Raw genomic sequence first — 20,971 nt, 5'->3', positions numbered from 1 at the left:
TATTTATTTTATGATACAAAACAATTGTAAATAAGCCAATGCTGAAGAAAAAAAAATACATTCCAAACTTGAACCAACAAAGCAAGGTAAGCACTGATTAAATAGATGAAATTTATGGCTTTGTAATAAATAGATTATATGCTTTCCATCACAGAGTCTTGGTCAAATATTAGCCCTGGCTATATTTTGCTCTTCATAAAGTCTAAGGCTAAATTTCAAATGGTAGTACGGCAGATGGATGAGCAGCAGTGGGCTAGCAATGTGATAACTCATCGCATTCCTGCCTGTAACATACAGTGCCCTCGATAATGTTTGGGACTTTCCTCCTTTATTTACCACTGTGTTCCACAGTTTGAAATTTGTAATCAAACAATTCATGTGATTAAAGTGCACATTTCTGATTTTATTCAAGGTTATTTGGACACATTTTGGTTTGATGATGCAGAAATTACAGTACTTTTTAAATACATAGTTCCCCCATTTCAGGGCACCATAATGTTTGGAGCATTTGTCTTCACAGGTGTTTGTGAGTACTCAGGTATGTTTAATTGCTTCATTGGTGCAGGAATAAGAGAGCTCGGCTTGCTTCTAAGCTTTTGATCGCATTTGGAGTCCATAGCTGCCATTTTTCAATGAAGACCAGAGTTGAACCAATGAAAGACAAAAAAGCCATTATGAGGCCAAAAAAAACCCTTAGGATTACCAAAATCAGCTGTTTGGAACATCATTAAGAAGAAATAGCATACTGGTGAGCTCAGTAATCGCAAAGTGACTGGTATTCCAAGGAAGATCTCCACTGCTGATGACAGAAGAATTCTCATCATAATGAAGAAAAAATCCCCAAATATTTGTCTGACAGATCAGAAACACTCTTCAGGAGGCAGGTGTGGATGTGTCAATGACGACTGCCTGCAGAAGACTTCATGAACAAAAATACAGAGGCTACACTGCAGCATGCAAACCACTAGTTAGCCACAGAAACAGGATGACCAGATTACAGTTTGCCAAGAAGTATTTAAGAGCCTACAGAATTCTGGAAAAAGGACTTGTGGACAGATGAGACCAAGATTAATCTGTATCAGAGTGATTGCAAGAGCAAAGTTGGAAACGTAAACAAAGTTTCCAAGATCCAAAGCATACCGCCTCATTTGTGTGGCACTATGCATATTTTATCAAGTCAACAAATACATAATTACAACCTGCCCTGCACCCAGCCTATGCTACACCTACTCCCATAACCTCAATCTACTATGCATCTGCAACTATGATCCCAAACTATCCTACACCTGCTCAACATCCTCCACTAAAATTTACCCCACTACCTACTATATACCTATCCCCATGACCTAACTTCCCCTACACCTGTCCCCATGACTCCCAACCTCCCTGACGCATCCACATGACTCCAATGTCCCTCTCCTTCCTTGCCCTCTATTGCCACATCCAAGTTTGCCAAGATCCAGACATCTTGCTCTCAAAATCCTGTAAAGCTGTCATCACCTATCACTCTCCAAATCAAGTAAAAACATCCCTGATCAACTAGTTCTCTTTCATTTATAAGAATTCAAAGCCTTCAGTTCCCTATCCTTGAAATGGATTGTGTAAGCTGGCACTAGGACCCAGGGACAATAAACCTCTCCCAAATAATGCTTTCAAAAATCAGCCCAGCAGCTCTTCAAAAATGCCTCAAAATCTTTCCCATCCTTGTTTAATATCTTTTGAACTTTACAAATGTACCCATCTCTACCACTTTCCCTGATAGTTTATTCCACATACCCACCACCCTCTGTACGAAGGTGCCCCTCAGATCAATTTTAAATCTCTCCCTTCTAACTTTAAATCTGTACTCTCTAGTTTTAGATTCCCCCATCTCTGGAAAAAGCCTGTGTGAACTATTCTGTCATAAAATTGATAAAGCTTTCAGCTTTATTCACCAATGTAGTCATATCATTTGCCACATCAATAACAGTATATTAGAAGGCATGATCTTGTATAGCACACATAATTCACAGCCTCAAATTGAAAGAACCATATCTCACCACAAATGACACCCTTCATCTTTAAGCTATACAGCTCTGAATATTGCCTCTCCAGATCAATTCAATTGCCAATTCAGCTCAGCTAAATTATTCATTAGCACATTGTGCATTCTGCACAATTTGATATGGTATTAAATATAATTGAAATCCTAATAAGGAAACTATACAGTGAATCTGCACTAGGATTCACAACAGAGTGAAAATGCAACATTACTGTAGAATGGCTTTGATAATAACCAAAGTAATTATAGATATCTCCAAATGTTAAAATGTTGACCTGTAAAACAATTATTATTTTACACTCTGAGCAATATTGCACTGCCCAATAACTTCAAGACAAATAGGTCTAATCAAATACCACTTTGGAGATTCATCAATTAAGAGAACCTGAATAAGAAAGCAAAGGCATCGTTTTTCAACCACCTTGTATTTTAATAAGATTCCAAAGCTGGATAAAATTGTAAGAAAATCCATGGCAAAACTAAACCACAATTGCAGTTTTCATAACTCTGACACTCCACAAATAACAGATATCACTGTGCACTTCACTGGACAAAGGCTAAATATTGAAAGGGAGAAGAGAGTTACAAAAGGCTAAAACATAATGACCAAAATGGCTGCAGTAATAATGGAGCAGCAGGTGTGGGCAATAATGCAAGCTGTGTCAGAGGAACAAAGGCTGACCCTTTTTTTTCCCCATGGATGTACACCTGGAGGAGAACAATGGAAAAGGGAGTTGGAAGTAAAGATAGGACATGGGGATGGCAAGGCCTGAATTATGAAAGTCAAGACTTAGTGAATGAATGAATTAATCTGAGAGTTTATTGTCAGAATGCACAGATGCTCTGGAAGTCTTACATGCTGCAGCTTCCTAGTTACTTTAAACACACTAACCACAAACAGTACATGGTGTATAAAAGAAGTAATGGAAAGTAAAGGATAGCCAGGAGAGTGTTGGAGATGGTGATGCCCAAGGTGATCATCATGTGCATTATGAATTTGGCAGCAATGTGGTGAAGCTCTGAACTTTCAGCTGCAGTTCAAATGTTGGAAAAGCCAATCTTTTAATCTAAGAGAATGCTTCTCCCTCAGAATTGCAAATGTAATCTGGACAGCTTTCTTAGAAGTATTGAAAACTTGTGTTGCTAATGGCATGGCTTTTTACATTTCTGAGTTTTCTCATTCGAGCAGCTTACAACCAAGGAGAAGCGTATTTATTGCATGCAAACATCACACGAAGTAGTCCAATGGTCACCTGATCTATTCCCATTTCCTCAGCAAGTGTTATTTAGGTGATGGCAGGTCATTTGAGGTTTAGTGCGAAAATCACTGCAGTGATAGGCTTGCACAGTTCACTTGTTAACAGGGCTATTAATATGGAGCCAAGATCACTGGTTATTAGGGAAAATAACTCAAAAGAGACAAAAAATTAAAATGCTAAAATCTTGAGCAAAAACAACGTGCTGAAGGAATTCAGTTGGTTGTGCAAAATCAGTGGAAGAGGAAACAAAATTGAAAATTTGGGTCAGAACCCTTCCTCGGGGCAATCTTAATGTAGTGTTCCAACCAGAAAGATGATTCCTTTTCACCATCTGATGCTACATGCCCACCGAATTCTTCTACTCTTTTTGCTGAAAGCACAAAAGGGTGCTGAGGTGATCGAGATAACCAGTTCAATTCACCATTACTATTCTGTAGACTCATTCCTAAGACTTGAGCATTTAATTCATGATAGACCTCCTATGCAGAATTGAGTACTTCATTGACCAAGTTATAGCATGCAGGTGAGACATTATACTAAGATGCACAATAAAAATTCCATGACTCAGGCAAAGAGGTGGGGATTAATTCTTTAGTGTTCTAGCAACAAATTTTTAATCAATCAACATCATTAAAAATTACATTTGATTATTATCATATTACTGTTTGCAAGAGCTTGCTCTGTACAAATTTTCCACTGCATTCCCTCATTAGATTGACAATTGTATATCAAAAATATTTCACCAGGTGCAAAGTGCTTAGAAGACTTAGCATTGTGAAGGGCTCAGCAGACATGCAAGACTTGTTTACAATAACTGATATATCTCAATAAAAGTAAACAATATTTTCTTATCTGGATTTTCACAGAATTACAGTTCGACAATAGTTCCTTATGGATGTGAAGGAACAAGCTGAATTACAACAATAATTATTGACTGTAGAAATGTTATGTAATGCTTTACAATATCCCATGGTTAAGTTGATGTGACCACACAAGGCGAAAAGAACTATAAAAGATACCAATTTCATTTAAAAGCATTTTCTTTTTAGGAAATGGAGGCTGCAGATTATCAATTCCATGACATATGCAGTAAAGTTTCATGGGATACATTCTATCCAATAGAATACAAGAGATAAAAGTAAGAGGCCAAGTGGCTCTTCAAACCGATTCTGTTATTCACCAAGATCATTCTTTTTCTGTGCAGCTCAAGCCATCACTCATACAATGACCCCACCCACTGTCCATCCAAACCTCCCAGTGCCTTGGAAAAGCAAATCATATATTAAAGGACTCATCCCATCAGCCCACATACTCTTCACCTGCGTGCCCCCCCCCCCACCCGGTCAGGAAATTTATTGTCATCTATTACACAAGTGCAACCTGACCAAACAGCATTCTCCAGTCCCTGATGCAAAGCATTCAGACGTACAACCAGACACAGTACACGTACAGGCAAACAATAGATATGCTGGACAAGTATTCATATAAATAAATGTTGTTTAGTAAATATGAGAGTCTCAGATGGCTGATATGAGCAGTTCCTTTGGTCGTTCACATTCTTACTGCTTTTGGGAAGCTGTTCCTCAACAAAGTGGTGCTGTCTCTAATACTCCTGTATCTCTTTCCAGATGGGAGGAGCTGAAAGGTGCCATGTGCAGGGTGGAAGGGGTCCTCAATGATTTTACACGCCCTCTTCAGACAACAATCCTGGAAGATCACGTCGATGGGGTAGAGATGTTGCAGGAACACCAGTGATCCTCTCTGCCACTCTTATGGCTCTGTGGATTGACATCCAATCCATTTCTCCACAGCAACCTTACTACGCTTGCAATGAATCAGGCCAGGACACTCTCCATAGAGCTGCTATAGAAGGCTGACATAATGGTAGCTGGTAGCCTTGCCTGCTTCAGTCTTCTCAGGAATTGCAGTCACTGTTGCGCCTTCTTTACAAATGAGGAAATGTTGTGTCCACGATAGGTCACTGCAAGTGAACTTGATGCCCTCCACTCTCTCTACTACAGAACTGTTGATGTGTCGATGACAGTGGTTATTCCTGGTCCTCGAAGTCCATGATCATCTCTTTTATTTTGTCTACATGGGGACTCAGGTTGTTACTCTCACACCATTTCACAAGATTTTCCACCTCTTCTCTATAGTCTTGCTGTTGCTGATGAGGCCAGCGACTGTTGTGTCATCTGCAAACTTGATGACACAGTTGGAGCTGGATCTGGCGATGCAGTCATGGGTCAGTAGCGTGAACAGGACCAGCCTGAATATTCAATTGTGTGAGATCACACCAAGGAAAATATGTTTCTTGCCATTATGAGATACCCAAGTGAATCTCACAGTAGTAAAGCTATGCTGCCTTTGCTCCAAACTAATTGACCTCTCTCTGTAACTGTACTATCCCTTATGTATGCTGTATTATATACTAGATGTCAAGCTGGACTGATCCCAAAATAAACTTGCTACATGTGGCAATAAACTTGAACTTGATAACAATTCCATTTTCCTGACAATTTTCTCTAATGAAGAGAGGGCCTGATAGATATAAATAAAATTATGAAGAGCATAGATAGAAGGAAATGTTTCCCTATTACAGAGATGTCTAAAGCTAGAGAACAGAAACAAGATCTGAAGAGCATTTTTACTAAGAGGATGCCTTTGATCTGGATTTACTACCCAAGTGGGTGATGGAGTCAGGTACTCTTACAACCATTAAGCATCCAGGTGAGCATAGTCATAAAAGACTGTGGTCCAAATACTTGATGGTTGGCATGACAAGGTGGGTCAAATTGTTTCTTGCTGAATGTCTCCATTACTCTACAACCACTTACTTCCCTAATGTCCAAGTCATCTCAGCCTTGAATATAGTCAACATTTCATCTCAGAGTTCTCAGCAAAAGACAATTCCAATAGTTCCCAATCCTCACAGAAGAACTTCTATTCATCTTCATCTTAAACAAATGACCACTTATTTTGAACAGTACACAAAAGAGCTGGAGAAACTCAGGAGGTCATGCAGCATCCATCAGAAGAAAAAGGCAGTCAATGAAGAGATCAGGCCCATAATGAGATTTTCTTGTTTACCCCTCATTTTGATACCTTTCTCACAATTTCTGGAATGCCCCAAGGCGGCTGTCATCCTCTTAACTATGATCCCATCAACCCTTTCAAGCCTCTCCGAATCTTCAACTTTAATCGACTGGTGAATTGCTGGGATCATATCACAAGCCAATTGGAACCAATCCAATACCAGAAAATACTGAAAAAAAAAGTCAATCAGGCAGCATCCATGCTGAGAGAAACTGAGCCAACTTTTCAGTCCATGAAGAGTAACCAAACTAAAGCCCTGACCATTTCTCTGTCCATGGAGTACCTGGCCTGCAAAGTGCTTTCACCAACTTCATTTAAGCCACCAACCATGTGCACTTCTAGCAACAGTGGAGGAGGAAGTTCACTGGCTAATGATGCAGATGTTGACATTGCTTAAAACAAGTTTTAGCACCCCTACTAAGTGAAATCAGCCCCTTAGTACTGTGTGCATGAGATCTTCCTTCCTCTGGTTGCTATAGCAGGTGAATATTCTACTCATGGACAAATCCCTTTGCCAACTTACAAGCACATGTGAATTCACTTTCACTTGCAATAAACAGACCTGATTCTGGGAAATAGATAAAATGCTGGATGATCTCAGGCAGTCTTTTCACAATCTACAGGAGCCCTGGTCCCCTCCACCCCCAAATGCAATGAGGATGGGATTCCTCATCCTCACCTACCACCCCATCAGCCTCCTCATCCAACACATCGTCCTCCACCATTTCTGCCACCTACGATGTGATTCCACCACTAGACACATATTTCCCCCTCCGCCTTCCTCAGAGACTATTCATCCACTCCTCCCTCCCCGCCAACTGTCCCCTTGGGACTTACCCTTGTGACCGCAGGAGATACTCCACTTGAAGCACACATCCTTCCCTCAGCCCCAAGCAGTCCTTCCAAGTTAAGCAATATTTCACTTGTGAATCTGCAGGAGTCATCCACTGCATCTGGCACTTCTGTTGTGGTCTCCTCTACATCAGAGAGACTGGATCCAGGCTGGGAGATCACCTTGTTGAGCACCTCAACTCTGTCACAATCTCCCATTTCAATCCCCATCCCATTCCCTTGCCGACATGTCTGTCCATGGTGTCATGCGTGCAAGACTGAGACCACCCATAAATTGAAGGAACAACACTTCATCTTCTGTCTGGGCACCCTCTAACCAAATTATATTAATATTGACCTCTGGCTTTTAATTATTCCCCCCCCCCCCTCCATCATCTCTCCATTCCCTGTCTCCTTTTGCACAGATTTAATAAATTCTTACCTCATCCCCTATCATATCAAATTAACACCTTTGGTTGTTCTGGATTCCTCCCCCATTGTTTGAATTCTGAGACTTCCTGCTTCTGGCTTATTCCTTGAAGGGCTCAGGCCTGAAATGTTGGTAATATATCTTTGTCTTCTATAGAAGAATGAAAAGACTTCCCGAGTTTCTCCAGCATTCCTGTGTTTTTAACTACAATCACAACATATGCTGACTTCCACGATCCATTCTGAGAAATAAATGCCCATTGAGTGATATCCTTTAATTGAACTGGAATTCAATATGCTTAAATGTTGAAAACGAATGTGTGTTTATACTTCGAGTCACAAGTGAACGTTATATTATTTTAGAAGTTTTCATAGCTAGCAAAATATTTGTTTGTATAAGCTTTTAAACTAGAAGTACTGTCACTTCATCTTTGACAGTAATAATAATTTCTAACATTCAAGTTGCTACTGATCACAGGAGCAACAAATTGAAATCTTCAATAAAAGAAAGATCTCTTACTGTAGTACTAAGGATGTACAGTGTTAGCGGGACACCATCAAATGACATTATATCAAAGTAGATCAGCCCAAAATCTAAAACATTGCAGAGGGCGGATAAAACAGGCAAGGTGGGAGGACCCAGCAGATTAGATAGGATCTCAAGAGAGAAATGGAGCTATTATTTCAGGTCAATGATCCACAAACGCTAACTGACCTGCTGGATATCTCCAGCGTTTCCGGTTTTGTTTTGATTTGATTTGATTTTATGCCTCTGCCAGTGTTTCATCTCCCGCAACATCACAAAAGTGTCGTTATCGCATTGCTGTTGGAGGGGGCTTGTTCCATACAAAGTGGCGACCTTTCCCAGCGTTACAGCGGAAACTTCCCCTCACAAGTACGGCTAGAACAGGCTCTGAAACTTTCCGAAAGGGGACGTGAAATAAATGACAGGTTCTCAATGAAGGTTCCTACTTTAGTACATCGATATTTAAGTTGTGCTATTCAAAATTGCCCAAATCCGCCACTACTGGGTGGCCTTTAAACGACCCATTTCCGCAACAGGTCTCCGCAGAAAAATCTTCTCCCCCAGGTGACCCCACACCTGGCCTTGCAATGGAACCAACAGTCTCGTCCATGCTGCCCGATCTCCCAATCTCCATACGGATAGAAACAAGGGAACTTAAGCCACTCACCCGTATCCTCCGCATGGCTGCCACGATCTGCACCCGGCTGCTTGGCCTCGGCACATCCAGGCTCCCCACGTACTTGACAACAGAAAGGGTTCATTGTGTTAATGTGCAGCTGGCAGCGATATCCCGGCTCGGTTATGCTTCGGGAGAAAGCGAGCAGCATGGTCTGAACCAGTCATTTCAAACTGCTATTTCAAGGCGCGACTGCATCTCATCCAATGCAGTGAACGACCCCCGTTCAAACCGCTGCCCTTTCACCAGCCACAGCAGGTTCAGGACGTGCTCGGAATTCAAATCACAATCATCTTCGCGGCAATTTCACCCATTACATAAAACCCGCGCCTTCCACCCCCCCCCCCCCCCCATTCTAATTGCTAAATCGGAATGTAGCGCTTGAAAATTCGTCTTATTGTTCTTTTGGCGGGAGGGGAAGGCGCTCGGGTTTTATTTATTTCTGCTCTGGTCTGAGCCAGGAATACGTTTACACAATTCTTCGCGCCTCTTGCACCTTGGGTGTAACCTGGGTACACGCCTCGTTCACATCAAAGGGCAATTCTGCGGGAGAACCGTACCTTGGCCTGGAAGTGAATCCCGTGTTGGAAAGCTTCCTCGTTGTGTAGCGGAGTCCGGGGATCACCGACGTCGTCCACCAAGTTGTACCCGCTCCTGACCGGCATGTTCGCGGGTCTTCCCGTGGTAACAACGCCGACACCAGCAGGTGCATAACACTCAGGACAGGCAGGAGGCACAACACCGGCTCCGTGCCGGGGGTGGGTGGGTCGATGGAAGTCTCCCAGAGCCCAAATTCGAAAGGGGTACCGGGTAAGGGAGGGCAGAGAGAGGAAAAACGAATGGACGTAGACAGAATGAGTGAGACGGAGGAAGCGGTGGGGAGAGGAGGAGAAAGATGGGGGGGGGGTAGGAGCGAGAACGTGAATAGAGAGGAAGAGAGGGGAGTGGACAGAGAGAATGGAAAGGAAGAGATTGTCAGAGCAGAACTAAAGAGAGAACGAAAGTCAAAGAGTGGTTCCCAATAAATACGTGTGCGATAGAGAGAGATTGCCAGAGTTCAAAAGCAGAGAACTAGCTGGAGTGCGAGAAGAATCCCTTAACAGCACCGTCCCGGACCAGATCCGTGTCGGGCCGCCGGCAGATATCAGGTCCCAGGAGGACACCTCGAGAGTAGAAGAGCTCCTTCAGTTTCCGCAGCCAGGAACACCACAGAAGTCAGCCTCACCTGCCCCTTCCCATCTATCCCTCTCTCAGCCGATCCCTCCGATGCGCGCTGGGCTGCTCACAACACGGAATGTACTGGATCCAAGGGCCAATTTGAATCTTCTCTGCTCCTGCGGCCAACCTCCACCTCCTAATAATATACGCAGGCTGAAGCCGCTGGATCCACACTGTTTTGAGTACACTCGTCTCTAGCCGGGAACCTCACTCATCTTCTTCCCATTGGATCAAAGTTGCATCACATGATTAACAACAACAAAAATAATAATTCTCCTGTGCCCGCCTGGCGATAAACACGGAGTTTGCAGGAAATGTGGACACGCCCGTGTGTTTGGCTTATTCAGGAGAAAACACGCGGAAGTTGCCCCTTAGCCTTAGGTCCGTTGTCCAAAGTTCGGTGGCTGAGCGAGACGTTTCTACCGCAGCACACGAAGGTGCAGGAGAAACTCGGCTGGTCATGCCGTATCCGTGCAATGGGCAGAGGGCAGTCGCCGTTTCGGCCCAGAGCCTTCCAGCACCTCTGTACACTGCACCAGACCCCTGCATCTGCGCGTATTGTTGACCTGCAGCTCGAGTACCCTGGATTCATTCCGTACTCAGCAAAGATGAGTTCTTCCTGCATTAATGGGTTTTTAATATCTTGAGCATGCCACGAAATTCGTTATTTTGCGGCAACATCACAAGTGCAAATACGGCTATAAATTACATTTAATAAATAAATAACAGTGCAAAAAAAAAGAAAGTGAGATAGTGTCTGTGGTTCCTTGTCCATTCCAAAATCTGGTGGACAGAGGAGAGGAAGCTATTTTTGTACAGTTGTGTGTTCATCTTCGGGTTCTTGTATCTCCTTCCTAATGGTAGCAGAGTGAAAGGGGCATAGCCTGGGTAGATGTCTGATCAAGTGAAGTCTGACGCATGTGATGGCACTAGCTTAGTTCACAACTATCTAGTCTTTTCCTGCCCTGTGCATTGGCACCTCCATACCAGTTAGAATGCTCTCCATTGCCCTGTAGCAATTTGCAAGAGTCTTTGATGACCTACCTAATCTCCTCAAACTCCTCATGAAGTACAGCCACTAGCAAGCCTTCTTTGTGATTGCATTGACATGGACAGATCTTCAGAGATGTTGACTCCCAGGAATTTGAAATGCTTAACCCTTTCCACTGCTGACCCCCTCGATGAGGACTGGTTTGTGTTCTCCTGAGTTCTCCCTCCTGAAGTCCACAATCAGGTTCTTAGTTTTGCTAACACTGAGTGCAAGGCTGTTGCTGTGACACCATTCAATTAGCTTATCATCTGTGATTCTGCCAACAACCATGGTGTCATTGGCAAATTTGTGGATAGCATTTGAATTGTATCTAGTCACGCAGTCATGAGTGTAGAGTGAGTAGAGCAGTGGGCTAAGCACCCATCCTTGAGGTGGGCCTGTGTTGTTTGAGTGTGAGAAGGAGACTGTTTCTGATTTGAATTGACTGTGGTCTTTCAATGAGCAAATCAAGGATTGAGTTGCAGAGGCCAGGATTTTAAAGCTTGTTGTTCAGTACTGAGCATATAATAGTGTTAAAAGCTGAGCTGTGGTCAATGAAGAGTAGCCTGATGTAAAAACACACAAAGCTGGAGAAACTCAGCAGGCCAAGCAGCGTCCTTTATATAGCAAAGGTAAAAATACATGACTGATGTTTCGGGCTTGAGCCTTCATCAAGGTATGGAAAATTGTCAGTAGGCATCCCAACAAAAGAGTAGGGGTGGAAGGGAAGGGGTGGTCACAAGGCAGAAGGTGATAGGTGGAGAGGGGGGAGGGGGAGAGCAGAGATCAAGGGGAAGAAGGATTGCTGTGGAATCAAGTCTGGGTGAGTACATGGTCGTAGAGGTTGAGAGCATCAGGAATTACAGATGGGGAGCAGTGAGAGAGAATCCCACAGAACTCCCTTCAGAAAGTAAAGGAGAACCTCTTCAGGGTAGGCATCCCTCAAAGAGATTTCACAGAGTCAGAAGTATAACACGTGTTGAAGTTAAAACACACAAAGCTGGAGAAACTCAGCAGGTTAAGCAGTGTTCGTTATATAGCAGAGGAAAAAATACTCTGGGGTGCAGTGCTGCTGGCTCACCTGAGTACTGCACCAGCACCTCTGTAAAAAAAAAAGGATCAACTTCTCCATAAATGAGGGAGATGTGATCGTAGATTTGACTGAATATTTCTCTCCCAACAAGTTTTAGAATTTAAGTTGGAATACTGTCTGTTCCCCAACTTTCTATTTGGCATATAGGCATTAGTGAATCAGGAATGGAGGCGAGGCCGGACTGCAAGTTGAGGGAAAGGTTGGCAGATACTCTCTACTCCCCCTGTACTCCAATGTGCATGAGCAAGGACACCATGGTCCCACTAAACCTCGCAATACTTACACGGAGATGTTTGGGGCTGCACAGTAAAGTCCTGGCAGCGGAGACTCCAATATCCTGTCAAGCCCATGTTTTATCCACCTCTATCAATTCAACTGTGCTCACCAATGACAAAATGGATCAGACCGATAACAGCATTCCATACAAATTAGCCGGCACTTATCGGAGAGCAGGGGCCTTTGGCTGGGGTCAAAGTGGTTCTGGTGAGTTTAGAGAGAGAAAGGCACTGGATAGAGAGGGAGAGAGAAGTGTGGGATAGATGGAAGCAAGGGATAGAGAGATAGAATACAGAGTTGAAATTGAAAGACCCCTTAGATTTGTGTGTGTATGTGTGTGTGTAGGGTTGGGGCAGAAACATGGGAGATAGACCCAGGATCAAGAGGAACAGATAGAAAAAGACCTGGGGGAGAAAGTACTGAGTGATATGGAGCCCCAAAAGAGAGACCCGGGATAATGAGAAAGATAAATTGTCAAGGAGATTAGGGACAGTGAGAGAGGAGACTTGGGATAGAGTGATACAGTACAGAGTGAGGGACCCCAGGAGAGTGAAATTCAAGATAGAAAGAGAGAGTTCTGGAATAGAGGGAAACTGGGGAGATAAAATCAACAGACCTTGAATAGTGTAAAACTTGGGTTAGAGGAGAAAATCAGAGAGGGAGATGAGAGTGGGACCGAGGATATGAATAGAGTGGTCTTCGGGACAAGAAAAAGAAATTTAGGGACCAATGATAGATAGGGTGAGGGAGATTTCTAGAGAGACCCAAATCAGGTGGGAGATTTTTAAGAGAGAAACAAGGGAGAGACCTGGGAAAGTGAAGGCCAGAGATGTGACATATCTTGGGGATTAGACAATCCTTTCCTCACTGAAATTAATCGACCAGACCTCTGCAGATAATCAGTGATTGCAAACATGTAATACTTTGTCGTATTATTACATTAGGTATTATATGTTTTATTGTACCAGTTGTACACTGAAATGTAGTGATAGGCTATTATCTTTTAATGTCTTAACTACCACTATATTTCTGTGGAGCTCTGGAATTCATATATTTCTTTCATCTTGGTTTAGTGCTTGACAACTTCCTTGCCCCATTCATGTAATGAGCAGGTAGACATATTGGGTATGACGTATATAGAGAGAGAGTATAGGAAATAGAAGGCATTTTGTCAGCTCCAGCTCCTAAAAAATTAGCACTGCACCCCAAGGTATGAGAAAATGTAAAAAGAGAAAAAAGAGTAAGGGTGGGGGGAAAGGAGTGGTCACAAGGCACAAGGTGAAGAAGGGAGGGATGGGACAGCAAAGATCAAAGGGAGGAGGGATGGCTGTGGAATCGGGTCTGGGTGAGTACATGGTCGATGGTCATAGAGCTTGAGAGCAGTGAGAGAGAATCCCACAGAATTCCCTTCAGAAAGCAAAGGAGAACTTCTTCAGGGTAGGCATTTCTTGAAGAGATTTCAGAGTTGTGCAGCAGTCAGAAGTAAAACATGAAAATCTGCACATACCGTGGTGAAGTAAAAACACACAAAACTGGAGAAACTCAGCAGATCAGAGGTAAAACATGAAAACTGTGTGGCTATTGTCTTGGTGATCTCAAGCTGAATAGAGAGCCAATGAGATTGCATCTCCTGTGGAGTGATTGTGCCGATAGATACATTGCAGTGGGTCCAGATCTTTACTTAGGTATGAGTTAGTTCTGACTATGACCAACCTCTCAAATCACTTCATCACAATGGGCAATAGTCATTGAGGCAGCTCACGCTACTCTTCTTGGGCACCGGGATGATTGATGCCCTTTTGAAGCAGGTGGGAACCTCTGACTGCAGCAATGAGAGATTGAAAATGTCCAGCTAGTTGGTTGGCACATATTTTCAGTACGTATCAGGCCCCGATGCCTTGCGAGGGTTCACCTTCTTGAAGGATATTCTGACATTGGCCTCAGGCAGATATCATAGGTCATCAGAGGTCATCTGCCTCTGTAGGGATTCTCATTGATACTGTTGAGTTCTCCAAAGCGAACATAAAAGGTGTTCAGCTCATCAAAAAGTGAAGCCTCACTGCCATTTATGGTATTTGGCCTAGCCTTGTAGGACACAATGGCCTACAATCCCTGCCATAGCTGGCAAGAATCTTCTCTTGATGTAAATCATCATCTATTTTAATGCTCTCATTACTGGGATAAGATTGTCACTCTCCCTCAGGTTCCCTCTTCTCCTCTTCCTGTGTATGAGAGGTGTGATGGAGAATTGGTGACTCAAGATTTTTGAGAAGTTTAGAACTTCAGCAGGGCACGGTCTGTTCCTGGGCCCTTGTTGTTTTACAATTAGTATATTAGGGCTTTTCATTTGTTGAGAAAGATGGCAAGGTTTGACTAGATTGCTTGCTGCTCAATGAAATCTAGCATGCTCCTAAGAAGCTCCTCTACTTCTTCAGGAGTTTGCAGAAGTTTGGTATGACATCAAAAACCTTGGCAAACTTCTACAAATGTGTAGTAGAAAGTACGCTCATGTGAGGACTCTTACTTTACACATTATTTATTATTGAATTTTTTTTCTTGAGTACAGTTTTTTTTTGCACTACTGATAACTAGAAATTCTGACTGCCCTACAGAAAAAAAGAATCTCAGGGTGATAGGTGATATCATGTATGTACTCTGACAACAAATCTGAACTTTGAAGGATGAAGTCACAGTTACAACATCCTCCAACTTGTAAGAAATTACCAAAGAAAAAGATACACGTAAGCACATAACTTTAGTCTGATACCCAAAATTGATCATTTAAAAGATATTACGATTTGTTATGTTTTCAATACACTGATGTACTATAACTCATTTATAACATTGCAAACTGATAACCACTTCATTTATTTTAAATGTTCAATTTTGACATACAGCGCGGTAACAGACCTTCGGCCCACAAGCCCGTGCTGCCCAATTACACCCAAATACCTCTGTTACATTTTGAAGAGTAGGAGGAAATCGAAGCACCTGGCAAAAATCCATGGGAACAAACGACAAATTCATTATAGGCAGCATGGGATTTGAACTGGTCGCTGGCGCAGTAACATTGTTGCACTAACTGACTAATTGTATCGGTCCTGCCCCATTATCTTGATATATTGTGGTTTGCCAGCATTACCCTTCATAAGGTGGTGATGAGCACCTCCTTGAATTAGAGCACCAAGAAGCTATAATTGTCCTCATTGACAAAGTATTAAGTCATCTGTCCTAATCCCTGGTGCTAGTTTTGTTGTGATAACATTCTTGTCAGTTCCTCAAATGGCTTCATCACATTGAAACTGCAAGATACATAGGACAACAGTTTTCTACAAGAATAGGCCCTTTGGCCCATGTATCAATGTGAAACCTGTCCATTTTCAAGTAAAGGTCTGCTGTTTGATTATGATTCTCTCTCTTGAATAGAATCTCTTTATTCGCTGCATAATCAGAAGTCTCTTACACGACTGTTGTATCTGCTTCCACCACTACTCCTGGCAGCCTGTTCCTGGTGTGTAAAAAGACTTGCCCTGCACATCTCCTTTAAATGTTCCCCTTCTCACCATAAATGCATAACCTGTACAGGAAATGGACGTCAAATGCGGCAACTGGCAAAACATTAAGCGGGCTGATACGCCCGTTTCCATAGGCCACCAGCAGAATGGTGAAACTGCATAATCACCACCGGTGGATCACAGGGGGCCCAATTGGGGCCCGGGCATCTGAGGTAACCAATTGGCAGCTGGCCCACTCAAGCCAGGTCCCAGTGGTGACGCAGCTGAGCTGATTATAAAAGTCAGAGCTGCCACTGAATAAACTCAGTGTCGAATATACTCTACTGGTGTGTGTGTGTCTTTCTTCCCTTGAGGATTTGAGATACAGCCTTAGGGCTATAACCGAGAGCTATAACCTAGGTGTAGCCATAGCAACCTCGCTATAGTAGTGACCAAATAGTGCTTTGGTCCCGAAGATGGAAGAGCATCCTGCGATCAACGCCATAGCGTTGAAACTTCATGGTTTCTGGACGTTGCAACCACGGGTGTAGTTCCAGCAAGCCGAGGCACAGTTTGCCATTTGATGGATCTCTGACGATGACACGTGCTACTACCACATTGTCAGTGCCCTCGATCAGGACACCACAGCCCGCATTATGACTTCTTCCAGCAGCCCCTGGAACAAGGAAGGCATGGCCACCAAAGAGCTGTTAACCTGCACTTTCGAGCTCTCAAAGCGCGAGCGCACTGCCTGAATGTTGTATATCAATGGTTTGGGGGACAGGGCCCCTTCTACCCTCATGAGCGACATGCACACTCTCAACGATGGCCACACCTCCTGTCTGCTGTTCCAGTAGATCTTCCTAGAGAGGCTGCCCGAGGACATCCGGCTGCTCATCACGGAGGAAGACTTCAATGACCCCAGGAGGGTAGCTGCCCGAGCAGACGTGCTGTGGGCGGCGAAGAGGGAAGCCTGCTTGAGTAGGTGACAGCACCGCATCATCAGCGCCCAGCCAGGAAAACCATTGACCGAACGTCCGACTGACCAACCACCTGATCGCCATGCCCCACTGATAAGCAGTACTGTTTCTATCACCAACGGTGGGGTTCTGAGGCCCGTAGATTCCATTCCCCCTGCGCATTCCAGGGAAATACCCAGGCTGGCTGTCATTAATGGCTGCGACGACCAGTCAACTGAATAGCCTGCTACACATTCAAGACTCCCTGTCGGGTTGACGTTTCTTGGTGGACACTGGGGCACAATACAGCATAATTCCCCCGACCAGCCTGGAGGCCCACTGTGGCAAAGTGGGCTGCAAGCTCCGAGCAGCACACAGCTCCAACATCTGAACATTCGGTACCAGCACCATTCCCCTATACTTTGGGGATAGACAATTCACTTGGAAGTTTACAGTGACGGTTGTGCAGCAACCATTACTGGGTGCAGATTTCCTACGGACCAACTCACTCCTGGTGGATATCAGGGGCGCCAGCTGGTGCACACCTGGACATTTCAGGCACTCTAGCTCAAGGGCGCTGAACTCACCAGCCCCCACTGCACTCAGTGAGTACTGCTGACAATGAATTCACTCGGGTCCTAGCAGAATTCCCCTCCATCACCACACCTCACTTCCACTTGGCAGAACCCAATCATGGGGTGAAGCACCAAATTGTTACAGAGGGTCCTCTCCTCAATGCCAGGGTGTGGCGTCTCCCCCCGAGAAACTCAACCTAGCCAGGGAGAGTTCAAAAAGATGGAGGAACTCAGCATCATGCGGCGCTTCGATTGTCCTTGGGCCTTCCCTCTCCACATGGTCCCCAAGGTGTGGTTGAAGGCCATGCAGAGACTACCACTGCCTCAATGAGGCCACCAGACCAGACAGATATCTTGTGCCCCATATCCAAGACTTCACCATTAACGTGCAAGGGGTATGGATATTCTCAAAGGTGAACCTCATCAGGGGCTATCACCAGATCCCAGTACACCCCAAAGACATCCCAAAAAACCCATTATAACCCCCTTTGGATTGTTTGAATTTCTCCACATGCCCTTCAGGTTAAAAAACAGGCTCAGAATTTCCAGAGGCTGATGGATGCAGTGGGCCGGGATCTGCATTTTGCTTTCATCTACCTACATTTTTATTGCCAGCCAGACCCACGCCAAGCACACCGCCCACTTAAAACGATTATTCTCCAGGCTGAGCAATTTTGGTCTAATCATCAACCCAGCCAAGTGCGAGTTTGGATGAGAGACTATTGACTTCCTGGGCCATCGTATTGACCAACATGGAGCCAGACTGTTATCCACTAATGTGGATGCTATTCGCTCTTTCCCCAGCCATCAATGTTGAAGGGACTACAAGAGTTGGTAGGTATGGTCAACTTTTATCACCGCTTCATACCTGCAGCAGTCCGCATCATGAGCCCACGCTTTCCCCTCATGAAGGACCCAGTAAAAACATACAATGGACCCAGGAGGTGACCGAGGCCTTCTAGGCCATGACAAACACTCTAGCCAATATCACTCTCCTCGTGCACCCTCGGAGAGACACCCGACCATCCTCATGACAGACACCTCTAGCACAGCGGTCAGGGGTGTACTCAAGCAACTGGTGAATGGACAATGGTAACCACTGACCTTCTTCAGTAAACACCTCAGGCCACCAGAGCTCAAGTACAGTGCCTTTGAAAGAGAACTGTTAGCCTTATATCTGGCAATTCAGCACTTTTGTTATTTCCTGGAGGGCAGGAAGTTCAAAATTTAAACAGACCACAAATCCCTTACTTTTGCCTTCAGTAAAGTGTCAGATCTGTGGTCAGCCAGGCAACAGCGGCACCTGACCTACATTTCCAAATTTACAATGGACATTGAACACGGAGCTGGCAAATCCAACATGGTGACTGACGCCCTATCATGTCTGGCTATCTTGGCGGTGCATGACCCTAACCCTGGCATAGTCTATGCGGTCCTGGCTGACGCCCAGCAAACAGACCCTGGCATTCCAATGTACTGAACAGTGCTCACTGGCTTACAACTGGAGGATATCCAGATCACCCCTGGCAATCGCATGCTGCTCTGTGACACATCGATGGGTAAACCTTGCCCTGTCATTCTGGTTGCATGGAAGAGATGGGTTTTTGACTCGGTCCACAACTTTGCTCATCCCGCCATCAGGACTACTGTCAAAATGGTGGCAAACAGGTATGTCTGGCACAGCCTCTGCAAAGAGGTCACCCTGTGGGCCAGGACTGTGGCAGACTCATATCAAAGTTCCACCACAGACATTCGAGCCAGCACGTCGCCACTTCAGCCACATGCACATTGACATTGTGGGTCCCCTAACCGTATCCAGAGGTGCACGTTACCTTCTTACAATGGTCGACTAGATGGCCAGAGGCAGTGCCACTATCAGAGGCTTCCACAGAAGCATGTGCATGGGCTTTACTCAACACTTGGGTAGTGTGTTTCAGGGTCCCCAAACACCTTACATCGGACAGCAGGGCCCAATTCACTTCCAGTCTGTGGACTGCCTTAGCCCACACCCTGGGGACCTAACTCCACCACACCACAGCGTATCACCCACAGGCCAACTAGTTGGTGGAGAGGTTCCACAAAAACCTTAAGGCAGCCTTAATGGCATGGCTTGCCAGACTTAACTGGGCTGATGAACACCCTTGGGTCCTATTAGGCATCTGCACCACACCCAAGAAGGACTTTGTGGCATCCTCTGCAGTTAGTCTATGGCACACCCCAAGTTATACTGAGTGAGTTTGTGACGGCCCCTGAGGACTTAGGGTAGCCACCCAGTGACCACATTGTCCCAACTACATGAGCTCCTAGGCACCCTGGCCCTGACTAAACCTAAACCCCACAGTCAACCCTGCTTTTACATCCCAAAGAACTTTACTGACTGTAAATATATGTTTGTTTGGCACGTGACTCACTGCCCATCTCTACAGTGGCCTTACGAGGGGCCATACTATGTCCTCAGACATAATGGCTCCATCTGTGTTTTGGACAGTGGCAGCAGGGAAGAGACTTTCACACTGGACCAGTTGAAACTAGCCTACTTGGACTTTGACCAGCCCATCACTCACCCGACCCCACTGCCCAGGGGTCGGCCTCCTAAAATTGCCGGTTCTGTGGTGGTGGTGGGGGGGGGGGGGGTGGGATCATGTACCGACCTGCAGCCCGCGCCTTGGGCCAACACAGAATGTCGATCACAGCAACCGGCAAAACATCATGCAGACTGAAACTCCAGTTTCCATAGGCCACTGCCAATCACCGCCGGTGGATCACAGGGGGCCTAATTGGGGCTCGGGCATCCGAAGTATCTAATCGACAGCTGACTCTCTCAAGACATGCCCTGGTGGTGATATGGCCAAGCTGACTATAAAAGGCAGAGCTGCCACTGAATAAACTCAGTGTCGAATACACTTTGCTGGTGTATGTGTGTCTTTCTTCTCCTGCGGATTCGAGCTACAGCCCGAGGGCTACAACCAAGAGCTATAACCTAGCTGTAGCCATAGTGATCTCACTACATTCCTCCAGTATCTGACATTTTTTCTGGGTAATAGATTCTGACTGTCTACGTTATTAATGCCTCTTAGAATTTTCTAAACTTCTATCAAGTCACCCATCATGCATCAAAATGATATTACTGACAATTTAGTGCCTTACTGATGAAAAACTCCTTTGTCAATGGTATTGTCCTTGAGTAGAACACTGACCAAGACCCCACACTCGGCCTCATTATAATTACCAGTGCTCAATTGGGAAACAGGTTAATATGGTATATTTAGATGTCCAAAAGGTCTTTGATAAGACTTCTGCATAATATAGGGGGTGTACAGAATTGGAGGTTACATATTTGCATGGATAAAGTATTGGTTAACCAGAAGGCAGAAGTGGGATAAAAGGGTCTTCCTCTATTTGGCAATCAGTGTTTAATGGTGTGCCACAGGAATTGGTGCTGGGTTCACAACTGTTGATAATATACAC

At 44.6% G+C, this 20,971-nt stretch overlaps 1 protein-coding gene and 1 long non-coding RNA gene across 5 annotated transcripts in view; one reads left to right on the top strand and one right to left on the bottom strand.

The window, feature by feature from the left end:
• Nucleotides 1–20,971, bottom strand: part of LOC138737194 (carboxyl-terminal PDZ ligand of neuronal nitric oxide synthase protein) — a 144,244-nt gene that overhangs the window by 93,818 nt on the left and 29,455 nt on the right. Inside the window, exons 1-2 of one of the 4 annotated variants that reach the window (XM_069887839.1) lie at nt 9,419–10,379; nt 8,850–8,921 (exon numbers count right to left, since the gene is read on the bottom strand). The exons of 2 other annotated variants lie outside the window; for them this stretch is intronic. In XM_069887839.1, coding sequence (XP_069743940.1) covers nt 8,850–8,921; nt 9,419–9,523 — 177 coding nt within the window. In that variant the 5' untranslated portion in view covers nt 9,524–10,379. Of the gene's footprint in view, nt 1–8,849; nt 8,922–9,418; nt 10,380–20,971 lie in introns of those variants that run through there. One more of the 4 variants, XM_069887850.1, reaches the window with a different exon arrangement.
• Nucleotides 14,264–16,254, top strand: LOC138747107 (uncharacterized). The gene is made up of 3 exons (XR_011347319.1): nt 14,264–14,351; nt 15,088–15,216; nt 15,902–16,254. It is a non-coding gene; the product is annotated as an uncharacterized lncRNA (long non-coding RNA).

This window comes from Narcine bancroftii, chromosome 1 (genome assembly GCF_036971445.1).
Source record: "Narcine bancroftii isolate sNarBan1 chromosome 1, sNarBan1.hap1, whole genome shotgun sequence".
NCBI classification, from domain to species: Eukaryota; Metazoa; Chordata; class Chondrichthyes; order Torpediniformes; family Narcinidae; genus Narcine; species Narcine bancroftii.
The sequence above is the reverse complement of the archived record's forward strand: the minus strand, read 5'-3'. Positions and strand labels throughout refer to the sequence as shown.